General features: G+C 38.3%; 1 protein-coding gene across 6 annotated transcripts in view; it reads right to left on the reverse strand.

Moving 5' to 3' along the window:
- Positions 1 to 17,425, reverse strand: part of LOC126183210 (ephrin type-B receptor 1-B) — a 363,595-nt gene that overhangs the window by 90,115 nt on the left and 256,055 nt on the right. For all 6 annotated transcript variants that reach the window (XM_049924992.1, XM_049924990.1, XM_049924988.1 and 3 more), the window contains exon 12: positions 14,223 to 14,293. In XM_049924992.1, coding sequence (XP_049780949.1) covers positions 14,223 to 14,293 — 71 coding nt within the window. The remainder of the gene's footprint in view (positions 1 to 14,222; positions 14,294 to 17,425) is intronic.

The following is a 17,425-nucleotide window of genomic DNA, read 5'->3' on the forward strand; positions in this document are numbered from 1 at the left end:
GCTAGCAACCATTCACCTTCCACTTCTGAATGAGCAAAGTCCACAACAGCTCACAGAGAACATTACTCTACACACAGCTTCAACAAATGTATGTGCATGTTACTCAACATTCTAGCACAGTCTGACTATAATTCAAAAAGAACTTTACAAGGCAGGGAAAAAGGGAAAAAAAGAAAAATACCTCCAATATTTTTTCAGTCTCACCTTTATTAAGATTAAATGAAATAGGTTCAGGGAATCAATATTTTAGTTCATTACATCTTGTGCAAAGTACTGTGGAACTCTAACACTTAATTTCCATGTGGAATCCCAGACAATGCTCATCTGAAGAAATATCATTCTCCCCCAAAATCTCTCCCACCTCCCCCTCCCCCTCACCCTCTCTCTGACAGACACACACACACACACACACACACACACACACACACACACACACACACACAAACTAAAGGTAATAAGAGAAAGTCAACTTCAAACAATAGTTGACTGTACGACGCATAAAAGACAAATCAACAACCTTTCATTTTAAGTATTATCTGAGATGTTTCCATATGGCACTTATGCATTATTCAAAATGAAAAGTGGACGACTGCCACAGGACTTACTGAAGAGAAATGTTTCTATATTACGAAATCTACTACTGGTATATAATTATCACAGCCACTAAGAACACTAATTTTCACAAAACAGTAAAACTTTTGAATGATGACAGCACATTTCTGGGGCAACAACGAAAATTCCAAAATGATTTGAGGTAACATACAAGAATGAGAATGTCCTTCAGACAAGCAGACAAGTTGCTCTGATGCCATGCAAATTCCTTCCCACTATCTAAAAAAAACCTTTATTCGAAGGAAATCAGGGAAAATTAATCAGACCATTTTGCTGAAAGTTTGTAGTCTACAAAAAGAGAGTCTGTCATAGCAGACATTCTAAACATAGGCACATATTCACTATTTTCTTATAACTCAAAAAATCAGAGCTTTTGTGCTCAAGGGTGAATTTATTAATTGTGTTTCACTTAACACTGAAACTTCTCTATACATTTTATAGTTACACTCTCTATTAGATAAAGACCAATTCCTGTATTTCACAACTTTGCCCTTTATGACATCTCTTTTGGTTCCCTTCTCCCCTTAATTTATATGTTTGAACCTTCAAATCTGATAATTACAATTTTACCAACTTTTATGCATTAATTTTGGCGTTGTCACTGAGTAAAGCACTTGTGTCCCTAAGTTAAGAGATCTTTGAAATCTATGAAAAAAACACTGTGTCAAAGTGACACTGTGTGGACTAACAGACATGGCATACCAAAATGAGACTGATTAGTTACCTGTACTAGCTTGTGTGAACAAAGGTCCTGGCTACAATGTTTCCGACTGGTGTGTTGTATATACTTAGCATACAGTATTCAAGTCACAAAAAAGCAGGATGATACAATGCACACAAATGTATAACAAAATTATTGGTCTGACCATTGACAGATTAAAGGCCAGTTACAGCCAGTGCAAGCTAGAACAGGAGCTGAATGTAGCTCTTTGCATTATTTTACAACTGTGATGAAGTCTAGGAGGGAGAATTCATTTCATGACAGTACTGACAATATTAACCACATATTACAAATGGGGGCAAAGACTGTTACCTCACCTTAAGTCGCTGAAGGTATCCAGACAGCACAGCAAATGAATTGGCTGAGAACATGCAGCAGTCACTGGGTCACACATATTTCATCACAATGTGTACTGTCATCTTTGACAGGCTGCTCTATATGCTTGGTGGCTCATCAGATGCATTCCCCATACACAAAGGCACCACATGGTTTGGTGGATTTTGTGTTTTCCCACAACTAATAGGAACAGGAACAATGTAATGTGTCTTGTTCACAAGTGTGCCATGGATTAATATAGAGACTGATTCTTGGAAAAACAGTGCTCTTCCTGGATTTTTTGAGGATGTATCTAAATCTACGTACTTATTCCACAAGCCATTATATGGTGCACAGTGGAGGGCACACATTCCACTACAGGTCGTTTCCTTTCCTGCTCCACTCACACATGGAGAAAGGGGAAAAGACTGTCTACAAGCCTCTTATGAGCTCTAATTTCTCTCATCTCATCTTCGTGGTCCTTAAGTGAAATGTACATTGGCGGCAGTAGAAACAATCAGGAATCGCCCTCAAATGCCAGTTCCTAAATTTCCATGATAATGCTCATGAAAAAAAGAGTTTCATTTGAGTTCACGAAGCAAATCTGTAATATTTGCATGCTGACTGAACCTGCTGCTAACAAATCTAGCAGCATGCTTCTGAATTGCTTTGATATATTTTTTTAATCTGACCTCGTGGGGATCCCAAAGACTCGAGCAGTACTCAAGAATGGGTCACACTACCGTTCTATATGACGTTTCCTTCATCGATGCGCTACACCTTCGAAAACTTCTCCCAATAAAATGAAGTCAAGCATTTGCTTTTTCTAATAACCAACCTGACATCCTCACTCAATTTCATATTGCTTTGTAATGTTACGCCTACATATTTACTCGATTGTGACTGTGTCAGACAGCACACTACGTATGCTGTATCTGAACTTTTAAAAGACTGTTTTTCCCACTTGCCCTCATTAACTTCCATTTTTCTGCAGTTAGAGCATGCTGCCATTCATCAAACAAACTACAATTCTGCTTAAAAGTCACCCTGTATCCACCTACAGTCATTCAACAATGACACTTTCCCGCACACTACAGCATCATTAGCAAACAGCCATAAATTGCTGTTTACCCCATTTGTCACATCATTTATGTATACACAGAATAAGAACAGTCCTATAAGATTTTTTGGGGCACTCCCAAGGAAACTCCTTATCTCTGATGAACATTCACTGTCGAGGACAATGTACTGTGTCTATTACTTAAGAAGTCTTCAAGCCACTCACATATCTGGGAACCTAATCCATGTACTCAGAATTTCATCAACAGTCTGCAGTGGGGCACTACATCAAACACCTTTTGGAAATCTAGAAATATGCAACTGCCTGCTGCCTCCATCCATGAGTTGTGGGCTATCATGTGGGAAAAGGGTAAACTGAGTTTTGCATGAGTGATGCTTTCTAAATCCGTGCTCTTTTCTGGACAGACACTTCTCTGTCCGAAGGAAATTCATTGTATTTGGACTCAATACATGTTCAAGAATTCTGCAGCAGACTGATGTTGAAGATATTGATCTATAATTATGTGGTTACGTTCTCTATGTGGGTAGTTCCCTAGGTATACTGTGATGGCTGCATTCAATAGGAGTAGCATCCTGCAATGGTATATGCACATTTTACAAGGTAGATATGGACCTGAGTTCCATGTAATGCTTCATAATGCCCAACCACACATGCCAGGCTTAATGGATGAGTACCTGCAACATCATGTGTCTACAGTAGTCAGTTCAGTCTCCGGATTTATATTCAACAAAACATGCACAAGACACTCTAGGTCTGCTACAACCATTGTGGACTACTACTGAACGCCAAAGGGCAGTTATCTAGCAATGTGAAGTGCTACTCAAACAGTATTGGATGGCCTTAGCACAATATGGAGAACCATTGTGCATCCTGTATTCCTGAAAAAAGAATTCACATCCTGTATTCAGATTTATATGATACTGATGGAGTAACACCATACACGGTAAGTGCCATTCATGTCTCTCATTTGATTTTGTAATACACCTTGAATCCATATCAAAGTATGCCATGTCACAATATTTCAATGCAAAAACTACCGTGGTGTCTAATACTGTTTTGTAGATGTCAAAATGCTTTCACTTATGGCCATTCTATTTTATTACAATTTTCACCTTGTTGGTAATTAATTTATTATGAATGCAATAACATATAACAACCACTTTCTTTTTAGTGATGATTCGAACTTATTTCTTGTTCTCCACAAGTAACCAGAAACTTGTTGATTCACAACAAGCACTGATCAGCCACAAAGAACTGACATGCTGAACAACAGCACACAGTTGACAGGGTTTGATTGGAACAGACTCTGTCAACATGCATATCCTTCACATCACATTTCATGTACCCAACATGACTGATTTCATGGGGGCTTGGTGTCAAGTATGTATCCTCATATGCACATAGTGTTTTATTTGTACACCAGATACGAGCTGGAAGTCATAACAGGGTGCACTACTGTCATGATTAACAGTTACTAAAGGTGAACAAATACCCATTTGTTCACATGACCTGCAGCAGGTCCTATTTCATTTCATGTAAATATTTCAATACCAGAAAATGCTACAGATATACCTGACAAGAGGAATTCATTGCGACACATTCTTTTTGAAGCACTCACATCCTTTCATTAACACATACTACAACTCACTTGACCAGATGATATTATTCAACGTTTCAAACATCCCATGTCAACAGCTCCCTAGCCTTACTGTGGTGGGTTGTTGGCAGAGAAACACAAGAGTGACACAATGGTTTTTGATTCTATGCCTGATGACACACTGTTGCCATCTGACACTGAAATGGCTGGCGAAATTCTGCACCGTTCTGTCTTATAGTTCCAACTGAACTGGTGGTGTTTAGAAAACTACAGTGCAGGCTGTTTACATCACAGGACACTATAACATGGGAAATACGTCCATTAATTGGTGCACATGTGGAGACTGTTAAAAAAATTATAGTTCCACTCTCTGCCAACAGGTGAAAATATAGCACTCTATGTAGCCAGAATATGGCGTGGGTGCAGGAAAAGGGGAGGAACGATCGAACACATGATAACGGTGACTCTGGTATATTTATTAGGATACGGTCACAAGTTACAATATGTGTTAAATATGGTCTCTCAACTCACTAACATGCTGCGTACGTAACACAGCATGGCCGACAGTTGCTCGCAGCATATCCAGTGTAATCAGAGTGATATGTCATTGTATGTCACCTTTCAGATCATAAAGAGCCCAGATACATCCCTGATAGGCACGATCTTTGAGATACCCCCCACAACCAGAAGTCACATGGATTTACGTCAGGAGATCTGGCAGGCCACGCATCTTGAAACTGCCTAGAGATGATGATGTCGTTACCGAAGGTTTCTCGAAGCAAATATTTAACCTGGCAAGTAACATGTAGTGTCACCTCATCTCGGATGAAAATAGCTGTGTGGACACAGTTGCATTCTTTCAAAGCTGAAATCACGTGTTGCAGAAGGAGATCCTTAAAGCATACAGATGGCACTGTACACCAAACAGGCCCATGAGATTTCATCTCCTCAAAGAAAAATGAATCAAGAATGAAGGACTTTGTGAAACCACATCATAGAGTCACATAAGCTGTATGCAGTAAATGTTCCTGCACAACGTGGTGGAGCAGAACACCACATGCAGCAGTTCAGTGCATTCACGGCACAATGCAGAGTAAAATGTGTCTTGTCCATCCAAAGAATATTCCCTAGCCACATTGTCATCCATTTCCATGCACGCCAAAAAACTACGGGTAAAGTCATGATGATGTAGCCTATTTTGCAGCAATGTAAAGTGTGGGGAAAAATCTTTTGAGCCGCTGACCATGGGAGAAACAATTCCTGTGACATAGCTCAAGCAATGGCTGCAGAATTTCAGGCAGGTGCTGGATGCTCAGCTATGCCTACAGCAACTTCATCAAGAACTGCCCAGCTGCACCAATGAATTCACCATTTCTTCAAATTCCTTGTCATGTTCTTTAGCTCATTTATTGACATGGGCCTCTTTGTAGCTGTTTCCATCAGCATCATTCCTGCAATGTAGCGTTGCTATTGCTGCCATCCTGATAAAACAACTTTACCACCAGTGCAAGGTCTTTCTTCTCAATAGCCATTGTGTTTCATATGGAGAACTTGATCTTCTTAATGCTTTACATCAACAATCACTTCACAAAAGAAATCAACATGTGTTGCCAAGTGACAAACAGCATACATGTCAAAACAGGAAACATTTCACATTCTGATTGCTTACAGCACCATTATTTTCACCTGGTGGCAGAAAGTGGGACTACTGTACTCTGTGCTCACTAATTTTAGATTCCCATTGGAGGTCGGAAGTAAACATGCATCTGCACTGACAGTAGTGAATTCATAGCAAATCAAGGCATATCAGTTATATGAATGCTTGGTATCTGTTCTTTCAAAAACATTGTGTGGCAGCTGTCCTTTCAAAAGAACAGACATCACGCATTCATATAATTGATACGCCTTGATGAGCTATGAATCCACAACCATCAGTGTGGATGCAAATTTACATTCAACCTTCAGCGGGAATCTAAAACCAGTGAGCATGGAGGACATGAACGGGGACTGTGGATAAGTGGTGGTGCAATGTGGGGATGTGAGTCAGCTGAGGTGTGTGTCAAGATAATCTGCACATTTGTGACTAACACTGTGTCCAGGTGACGCAGTGGTTAATGTAACTGCCAAGAAAGCAGGAACTCCTGGGTTTGAATCCTAGGCCAGCACACATTTTTACTCATTGCCACTAATTCTGCGTAACATTGCTGCCCAGTATAGTACGAGAAAGACTACTACTACTGGTAATCTTGCTGTGGTATACACTTTCCTTTTATCAACAGTTAATTGAAGAGAAAAGCTGATAAACTTGCTTGTCAAAAAAAACAGATTTTTATTATGAATTTCACACACAAACATTAAAGAACAATTCTCCTGGGCAGGAATGAATGTTATTTGCCTCTAAATTCACAAATAAAATTACAAAAATGTATTATTACAAAATTTACAATACTACACAAGACTTGGAGTATGTTTCATGGAATCAAAAGCTGTATGTGAAGACGACAATGGCTGGAGATGACTCTCATGTCAGAGTACAGAGTAGCATTACCAGATAATGATAAATGGATCACAATTTGGAGACTAAAGTATTAATTTTATGTACGTGCTTCAGTTCTGATATATTAATATTTCTTACTGATATCTGCTGACAAGAAACCACAAGACTGAATATAAATAAATGAGCAGAATTTGTGAATATAACCTTTGAGGTCACTGTTCACTGATTAAAACTGAAAACAGTATTTTTCTAAATAAATGTAGCCAAAAGCAATCCACCACCTACGACGTAGATCTACTTTTACAAGGCATTCTGTTAAAATACTAACAGGTTTTATGGGGGTACTTAAGCAATTTATTTTCAGCCAAGAAGTTTCAAACAAAGTTCAAATCAACTGAGTTTGACTGAGCAACATTACTATGCCAGACCATTCCATTGAAAATAACCGCATATTGATGTTGCATGAGATACATCTCAAAAGAAGATAAAGTTACCAAATACTAATTAATGTTGAAATTAAAAACCTATGCCATGGGTTCATAATGATTTTTTCAATGTACATTCCACTGGACATGCTGTTGCCACTCATGGAAACTATGTTTTAATTTCATATACATGCTTCTAGGTAAGATGTCACAGCTTCTTGGGGATGTTATATAATTATTTTGCCACCTAGTTTATATTTCTGGGAACAGAAATAAGACGTGGTAAACTCCATCTATTCTAAAGAATTATAAATTCTGATGGAGGAAAACACCAAGCATATATGAATATAAAAAACTGGGACTGACATTTAAAATTAAATTTTAAATTATTGTCTTACATTCAGATATTGGTCAAACACCATTTTATCAATTTGTTTAATGTTTCTATAATGTAACACCTTTCAGAATGAAGTTCATCTTCTACATTTTACAACTATCTTAAAATATGACATCTAAAGCCTCACAATTTTTACACACAACTTAAGCTTCCTAAATGTGTTGTTAACCATATGGAGAAGATTAAAATGTTTTGCCACAATTGGACTCAAAGTTGCATCTCAACCAGTCACAGTTATTACATCTCCGATGGAATAATTACATTTAATCCATTAAAAACTTGATTTGAGATTTAAAATGGAAAATGTATTTCTTTTGGGCATTCTGTCAGTATGTCAAATCTATGATTACATTAAAATTGTTACATATTTTCTTGCATTTTTCTGAGATGCAACCAAAGCAGTAATGCAAGAACAGGTGTTTGTTGGACTAGTATTTCTGTAGCTGCATAGTGCACTTAAATCATGAAAAATAAACATACTCCCTGTAACTATGATAAATCAGTTAAAATCAGAAAACACAACAATTAAAATTTAGCCTTGGAGTTAACTACAGAAGAATGTGAGAACAAGCTCAGGGTGAGAGGAGAACAACCATTTGAAATGATTTTAACCTGTCAGAACTAAATATTCCTTGGCAAAAAGAAACGGATGGACATCACAGCAGGCAAATAAGACTCTTAATATAATGTACTGTACACTTTCTGTGGACTGTCAATCTATTTTTCAATGTTGCATCCCTAATAGCCTATTTATATCAACACTTTCTCCTGCTGCAAAGCCAGACAGACAAATTTTAACCAGGACAAGTATCGGTACTCACTCTTTTCTCTGCACAGAAGCTCCAGTTTTGCCTTTTGAAGTAAGCTACTTTTGCCTTTGTTACCTTGTTACTCTTTCTCTTTCCATTACTTTCTTTTTCACTTTGGAACACGGTTTCCTTCTCTCAACAAAGAAACATTCCTCTTGATAAGCAGAGTCTTATTTATGTGTACTTCCTTACGTCTGCTGTTTTATTTTCTTGTTTGCATTTCTGTATAGTAATTATACGCAGCTAGAGTCTGATGATGAATAGATAAAAAAACTTTGTAAATTGGTCCTTCCCCACTAGCCACTTAAAATATTGGCTTACTCTCACATTAATTACTTTTCATTCTCCCTCTTTTCATATATTTTTCCCTTCAAACTCTCTTCACAAATTATCAATAAAAGTGCAATAGCTGGCAAAACTAGGGCATGATGCATGATGTAACTTTTTGCATCTGCAAGCTACACCACTGAGAAAAACAACAACAACAACAACAACAACAACACGAAGCTATTATATGAGGGCAATTGCCTTCACAAATTATACACTGATGATGAAGACAATCATAAATCAGTAGATTTATCCTAAATGAGTGTTGTCATGGTATGTGCTATAGCTACTCACAACTATCTAGATGTGTATTTCAGATGACAACTAATGAATCTGTTGGGTGCAGAATGAAGAGGTTTCTTTTTCGAATGACTGCTCATGGTATATACACAAAAAGTTCAACATTATGACACAGAAACAAAGGAAATGATGAAACACACCTTTTCTCCACCCTTGAAAAAGGAAGGCCAGGAAGGCTACTAACCATTGTTATTATCATGATTTCAAAATGCATCAGTTTTTTACCATCCAAATTCCTTTTGAATATCCAATACCTGATTAGTATATGTGTAGTTTTCAAAAGGTAAAAAATAAAGATCTGACTTTAATGAGTTATCATTGATGAAGTTATCAGAGTTGGTGTGCATTTGTGTGTGTGTTTTATGGGCAGGGCTGGTTTAACGCCTTAATGACGCAAGTGGGTGCTTGGGGGACAAGAGGGACCGAAGTGCAAAATTTTGTGCGCATGGAGTATCATAATTAGTAGCAAAAACTGGTGAAAGTATACAAGGGGGCGAGGGGGCGCAGCACCACATGATATGTTCTTCAGTCGGACCTTGTCAAGGAATAAAGTGAAACCCTGCTTTTACACTTTTCAAGGGGCTAAAAAAAATGGTGTGAAATACGAGAAAAGTTATGTACAGGATCCACTGTTGGCATTTTCATAGTTTATGTTTGATATATGTATATAACAAGCATTAAAATACTCATTAAGGATTTTTTTATTATCTAATATAGGTTATCACTATGCTTGGCCATTGAAACATTGGGAATTGGTAAATGTGTGGGAAGTAAAAACCTTTGACTCAACTTCATTAATCATAATCGTTGTTTTTGGATAGCCTGCAAGTGTGTCATTCATTATTTAAATAATGAAACACTAAACCAGTCACATATTTTTTCACACATACCATGACGTGTTTCAAGAATTTAGTCTATGTCAAGTGCTAATATTTATTTAAGTATTTTGGGTGATGTTACCATGTGTGTTGTTCTGCTCCTCTTGCACTATAGTTATCTTTTTAAGATTATAAGGTACTCTGCCTCTTGTGTTACACAGAAAACCACACACGCATAAACCATCACTCACACTGTTTGTTTGTGAAATATCACAGTAAATACTTACGTAAATATTTGCACATGACAGTGAGAATAAATTCTCAAAGCAAATCATGCAGGGAAAAACACACATTGGTGCAGTGTTTGATTATCTAAACCAAAAACATTCAAGCAATGATTATTTAACCCAAAAAAATTTGAGAAATGCAAAGAGAGCAAAGGGGTCAACTAGTGCTACAAGTGACCAAACAACGAAACACGTGAAATATGTGTTAATAATAATGCAAAGGCATCATGATGATCACAACAATCATGAATCTGCACATCCGCAGTAGAGACAGTTTGAAAACGGTTGTGGTCAGTCATAATATCTTCTGTCAAAAAAACCTAGTTATCTCCTTACCCACTACACTGAGTAGAGCTTGAAAGCAGCAGAATTGTTCCAATTCAGATTTGTTAAGTAGAGTATGCTTGTGTCAAGAAACTTAACTATGTAACATAGTAATTTTATGTCAATTATGTAAGTTTTCTCTTGACAAACATTGTTGTATAAAGTATAACTGACAAGAATATTACAAACATGTTAACGCAAAAATGGGTGCGAATTGATATTGTGAGCATTCGAAATTTGATGGGAGTGATAAAAAATGTTGTAAATGGTGGGAAAACATCAATTCCGTGAACGAAAAAAGCAAAGTTAGACAGTAATACATTTTCACATGTACAGCAAACAAAAATCAGATAAGTGCAGCGATGTGTATGCAAGGAAAGGGACACAGGTGCCAGGAGTTATTATACTTTTTAGCATACTGTTCGAGAACTATTTTGACAAAGGTAGTATTCTATACATGCAACACTGTAACACACTTAAAAAAAAGAGCCACACCACAACACATCTTCAATGAAATATCCATATTATCCACTAACCAAATGGGACAGAAATTGGTAGATGGGATGTACATGGACATGCAAACATACGATTACAATTTCAGAAAAGCTGCATGATTTATGCAAAAGAAAGAGTTCCACAAACTGAGCACCTCTGGCCCTTATGCAAGCTGTTATATGGATTGGCACTGTTTGAGAGAGTTGGTGGATGTCCTCCTCAGGGATATTGTGCCAAATCCTGTCCAACTGGCATGATAGATCATCAAAATCCCAAGATGGTTAGAGGACCCTGCCCATAATGCTCTAAATGTTCTCAGCTGGGGAGAGATCCAGCTACTTTGCTGGCCAAGGTAGGATTTGGTAAGCATACAGAAAAGCAGTAGAAACTCTTGCCACGTGCAGGCGGTGAGTATCATGCTGACCTAAAGGCCCATGATGGCTTGCCATGAAGGGTAGCAAAATGGGGTGTAGAATATCATCATTGTACTGCTCTGCTGTACAAGTGCTGCGAATGACAACCAAATGGGTCCTGCTATGAAAATAAATGTGCACCACAGACAGTCACACTCCTGGTGTCAGGCCATATGAGAGGTAACAGTTAGGTTGGTATACCACCACTGTCCGGGCATCTCCAGACATGTATTCGGGACTAGAATCTCACTGACTGTAGAAAAATTGTCAGAGTGATGGTTACCGCTTTGATGACCAGCATGACGTGTCTAAGAGACACCCCAGACAGTGGTGGGATACCAACCTAACTGTTGCCTGTCACATGGCCCAACAACCAGAAGTGATGGGCTGTGGTGCCTTTTCATTTTATAGCAGGACCCCTTTGGCCGTCATCCACGGCACCCTTACAGCAAAGCGGTTGTCAACGATATTCTACACCGTGTTTTGTTGCCCTTCATGGCAAGCCATCCTGGGCTTACATTTCAGCATGATAATGCCCCCTTAACACGATGAATGTTTTACTGCTTGTATTCATGGTTACCAAACCCCACCTGACCCACCCAGCAAGGTCATTGACCCCTCCCCAATTGAAAATGTTTGGAGCATTATGGGCAGGGCCCTCCAACCAGCTACGGGTTTTGATGATGTAACGCACCAGTTGGATAGAATTTGGTACAATATCCCTCAGGAGCACATCCAACAACTCTGTCAATCAATACCAAGCGGATTCCTTCATGATGTGTCTATTTTTGTCTTAAGAGTGTACATAACCAGCTGTATTTAATTATTTATTACAGTACAGCAAGAAGTCATTAGGCCCTTGCATGTCAAAACAGAAACAATCATCCTCCAGCATTTGGTTATCAAAACAAGAATAAAATATGGGGAATGAAAATAACTGCTTATTATCCTTCTAAGTGAAAGAAATTCCAATGGTAGATAAAATTGTGATTTCACTCGTTTGTGATAAGCCTCCAAAGATAAACCACGTCTGAGCATTTCACACAATACCACATTCAAAGTTTTGCATTCACTATTACAATGCTGTGATCCTTTTTTGTTTAAAAATGTGCCACAACTGGCAGTCCGGTTACCTCATACATGATGTTTGAATAGTCTTGACTGTATTAATAGATTTCAGGATCCCTTTTTGTAGCCTCTCTCTCTCTCTCTCTCTCTCTCTCTCTCTCTCTCTCTCTCTCTCTCTCACACACACACACACACACACACACACACACACGAACAAGAACATAGTAATTGTAACAATCTCTGCTGTAACTATCAGAGCAACAAATTACTGTGTTACCAGATAAATATCCTTTTATTGGCCATTGTACATTCATGAAGCACTTACATGTTATAATAATTTAGTATGCAAGATTTGTGGATTTTTGTTTTTTTCTAACAGAATCAAAAATGACAGTTCTGTTCTACTCCACTCAAGTTCTCCTTCCCAGCTGGTACGTACAATTAATTATACACTCTCTCTTCACACTGTCATAGATATCAAATGTTCAGCTTGAATTCACTGTCACTGCAGTCAACAAGTGAGCATTTAAGAAACAGTACATGTACAAGTAATATCCTTATCAAACAGAAAGTGCTAAGTTTGCAAAGTGAACCTATTTAGTTTCTGAAATGATTGTACAGCAGAGCTACTATTTAGTTTCACACGATAAACTTACAATTAATAGTAAAGTTCTTTGTTTCTGCCATAAGAAAGTGAAATGTTAATATTTACTAACACATTGAGAGCCCAGAACCAAATTCTCAAACTGGAGAATCTGAGCATAATATTAAGAACAAATGAATTATGCTTCTATGACACAATTTAATGCTGACGACAACTGATCCACACTTCATTGGATCCACCCTAAGCACATATGAGATGGTAATTCAAAGAATACAACAATAAAAATGCAAATTCATTCCCTGAAATGGTTCTGGAATGCCTTTGCATAGTGGTAATATATCAATGTTCTTCACAACCAAGCTGCAAATTAGAAGATGCAAGGCAGTCACCAAGAAATACCCCAAATATTAATTTCACCTTATAACCTGAATTAGTTTAAAATGAGATTGTTAAGCAACTTGGGCATACACTGCATGAAAATTGCACGTCAGTTTTCCACAGATACTTTCACCAAGATGTAAATACATCAAAACAAACATGCTGCACTCAAGAAAGTGAAAGGAGACATTAACAAGTGGCTTTCAGTTAACACAAGATAAGCTCCTTCACCACAACAAGCTTCCATTATACCACAACAATGTCAAATGTTTTTTTTAATATAACAGTACCAGAAAATTGAAGCTCACATATGTAACCCCAATATCTCAAATCAATAGGCAAGCAAAGAGGTACCACGTGCCCTTGACTACTGTACCGAAGAAAATGCTGTACAATTGAGACTTCACCATAATACGTTCATTTTATTTACAGCAAGAAATCTCAGAGACAATTTGTGACTTACACTATAGGATAGCATTCTTGATACTTTTTACAGACTCAAATGACTGTTGCATTCATCTCAAAAGTACAAATAACTTTCAAAAGGAAAATATTAAATGCACACGGCAAAGGGGGGTTCAAATGCAAAATGGATCACAAATAAATAAGTCACCACACTAATTTTCAAAGCATAACCTCCATGTATGGGAATGAGCAGGAGTTAACACAATGAGGAAACAAAGGGAAAACATTGATTTACTCATGCACATACACACCAAATTTCTCCCACAGCAATATGATTGTATGAACTTACCTTCTCCATTCCTGTACTCCAGTGTATCACAGTCACTAGGTTGCTTCTTATTGCACTCATCACTTCCACGGCTGAAATGCAAGTACATAATTCACCAATAATGTACAGGAACACATCATCCATTTAAAAAATTCATCCATTAGCAACATGATGAGAAAAGTTTCTTGAAATCAAAACTAGTACCATAAAAGGAGAAAATCTTGATAAAAATTAGTCACACAGCAGGTTAGAAGTACAATAACAGCACAAGTAACAAATATAATTGTGTATGAAATTGACCATTCATAGTGGTAAAACAACATGTATTAACATAAATTAACAAATAAACATTTTAATTAAGAATGAAACAATGGAAACTCCAGGCAGGAACACATTCTGGCCTGAGCTACCAGAGTTGACCATCATGTGTGTGTGAGGTGCACTTGCTTGTGTGTATGAATGGCATGTGTTTCTCTTTCGCTGATGAAGACTGTGGCCAAAAGATTCTTTCATTGTGCCTGTCAGCAACTTAGTTCGTAGCAATCTATCTTTTCCTACATTGTTTAATTAATAATGTTGAGAGGAGGAAGACACTGGCGGAGAAAGCTGGGGCAGTGAAGGGGAGAGATTGGTGGGAGGATGGGAATAAGCTGGACAGAGTAAGTGAGGTGGTTTCGCATGCAGACTATTCCAGCTCAAGTGCCCACCCACGAGCAGCTGGGCAGGCATGGGCACAGGCGGCCAGGGGTGAGCAGGCAGTCTTACAGCTGGGCCAAGGCGCACGCAATCGTACTCCAGCCAAAGGCAGGGGGCCAAGGGCGGCCGAGCACATACAGCATACGTACGACGTGTGCAATTTGGTTGTCTAGCACATAGCCTATACTGTTTGCCCCTGCCCGCGAGTGTGCTCTGGTGTGGGCACAGTGCTTTTCCCTCATAGGGCAGTGTTGGTACAGCCTGGAATAGTGAATGGGAGACGTTAGCCAGAGAGAGGGGGGAGATTCGGCCGAGTGAGGGGGGGAAGTTGTTAGGGAAAAAAATACGAGCTTACCGAGTATTGGACAAGATTTGCAACTGGATTCAGGGTTTTCTTGCAGATAGAACTTGACGTGTCGCTCTAAATGGAACAAACTCTACAGATGTAAAGGTAATGTCCGGAGTACCCCAAGGAATTGTGACAGGACTGTTACTGTTCACAATGTATATAACAACAGTAGGCAATGAAAACCTCATAACTGCATTTGTTATATTTTACATGAGAAGCAAAAACAGAGTCTTAAAAAATATTATACACCGATATAGAAAGTTGCTACATGTGTAAATATAAAGTACAAGCATCGTTATTGACAAATTAGGCAATTCCACATACTTTCAAATCTCTCTTTTTTTATTGGAGTTACTGGTTACTGGAATTACGAGTTTTCACAGACAGATGGAGTTACAGGGTTTTCACAGCCTACGATCAATAAAGGAGCTAGCAGAAAGCATCAGAGGCTCTTTAAGGCTGTTCACAGATGATGTGATGTCTATAAAAAAGCAGCAACGCCAGAAGGCAGTATCAATTTGCAAAATGACTTACAGAAAATTGATGAATGGTGCAGTTTCTGGCTGTTGGCCCTAAACATAAATAAATGTAACATATTGCAAATATATAGGAAAAGAAATCTACTACTGTACAAATACACTTTTGGTGACAAACTGCTAGAAACAGTATATACTGTAAAATATCTAGGAGTTACTATCCAGAACGACCGTAAGTGGAATGACCACATAAAATAAATAGTACGAAAAACAGATGCCAGACTGAGATTCATAGAAAGAATCTTAAGGAAATGTAACTCATTCTCAAATGAAGTGGCTTACTCAACTGATTCTTGAGTATTGTTCATCAATCTGCAACCCTTACCAGCTAGGACTGATTAAAAAACCACAGAGAAGATCCCATGAAAAGTGCCATCACAGGATTGTTTAGTTGGCTTGTGAGCAGCACACACATTCTCATCAAACTCAAGTGGCAGACGCTACAAGAGAGGTGTTTCACACCACAGAGAGGTTTACTACTATTGAAACTTTGAGAGAGTACTTTCTGGGAAGAGTCACACAACCTATTACTTCCTGCCACATACATCTTGTGAAATGACCTTGAACAAAATTTGAGAAATTAGATCTAATACAGAGATTTACCAAAAATCATTCTTCCAATGCGCTATTCACGAATGGAACAAGGAAGGGGGGATTAGTTGGTGGTACCAGAAGTACCGTCCGCCACACATCATCAGATGGCTTGCAAACTACTGATGTAGACACAGATGTTGGTGATTAGAGGGAGGAGGCTGAAGAGAGAGGCAGAGGTTGTTGGGGAGAGAGGCAGGGCTGTTGCGGAGGAGACTAGCTGTACGGAAGAGAGAATGGGGTTGCTGAGGAGAGTGGGACATTATGAGAAAATCTGTAACACAGACAGTAAGGGTTGCTGTCAGAAAGTGATGGGTGTTGTGAGGAAGTGAGGGGTGTTTGTTGTTATTACATATGTCACACTTTCTGACTTTTTAATAACACTACTCAATTTCAGTTTTCTTTGCACTCAGTTGATGGATCACATATATCCAGTTAGAATGAACAAAGGATTTACACACAACTTTAAGGCCTTTCACCCTTACCTCACACAGCAATAAGATGTTCCACTTGGGACACTGTCAATTCGGTGCAGGAGGAGTCACAGGCCTATCAGGATCCTTTTCATGGGGATGTTTCACTGACTGCAAACTGTTCTAACACTGTTTGTATATAAGGAGAATAAATGCTTACAATCATCCCCTTATATCAAAGAAGAAATGGGCACCACATCTACATATGACTTGGAAAACATCTGAGTGGAAAGAGCTGCCCCAACAGTGTTTACTTAAAAAAAAAAAAAAAAAAAAAAAGCAGACCGTGTTTTCACAAAGCAGCTGACTGGATTCAATGAACAAAACTGGCAGTAAAGAGACGCAGCTATTTACCTGGACACAGCACAATTATTAACTACCATATTTACTCGAATCTAAGCCGCACCTGAAAAATGAGACTCGAAATCAAGGAAAAAAAATTCCCCAAATCTAAGCCGCACCTGAAATTTGAGACTCGAAATTCAAAGGTAGAGAAAAGTTTTAGGCCGCACCTCCAAATCAAAACAAAGTTGGTCCATTGTAATATGAGACACAATTTAGTTCGAATGAATGATGACA

The sequence above is a fragment of the Schistocerca cancellata genome, chromosome 4 (genome assembly GCF_023864275.1).
Source record: "Schistocerca cancellata isolate TAMUIC-IGC-003103 chromosome 4, iqSchCanc2.1, whole genome shotgun sequence".
NCBI lineage: Eukaryota > Metazoa > Arthropoda > Insecta > Orthoptera > Acrididae > Schistocerca > Schistocerca cancellata.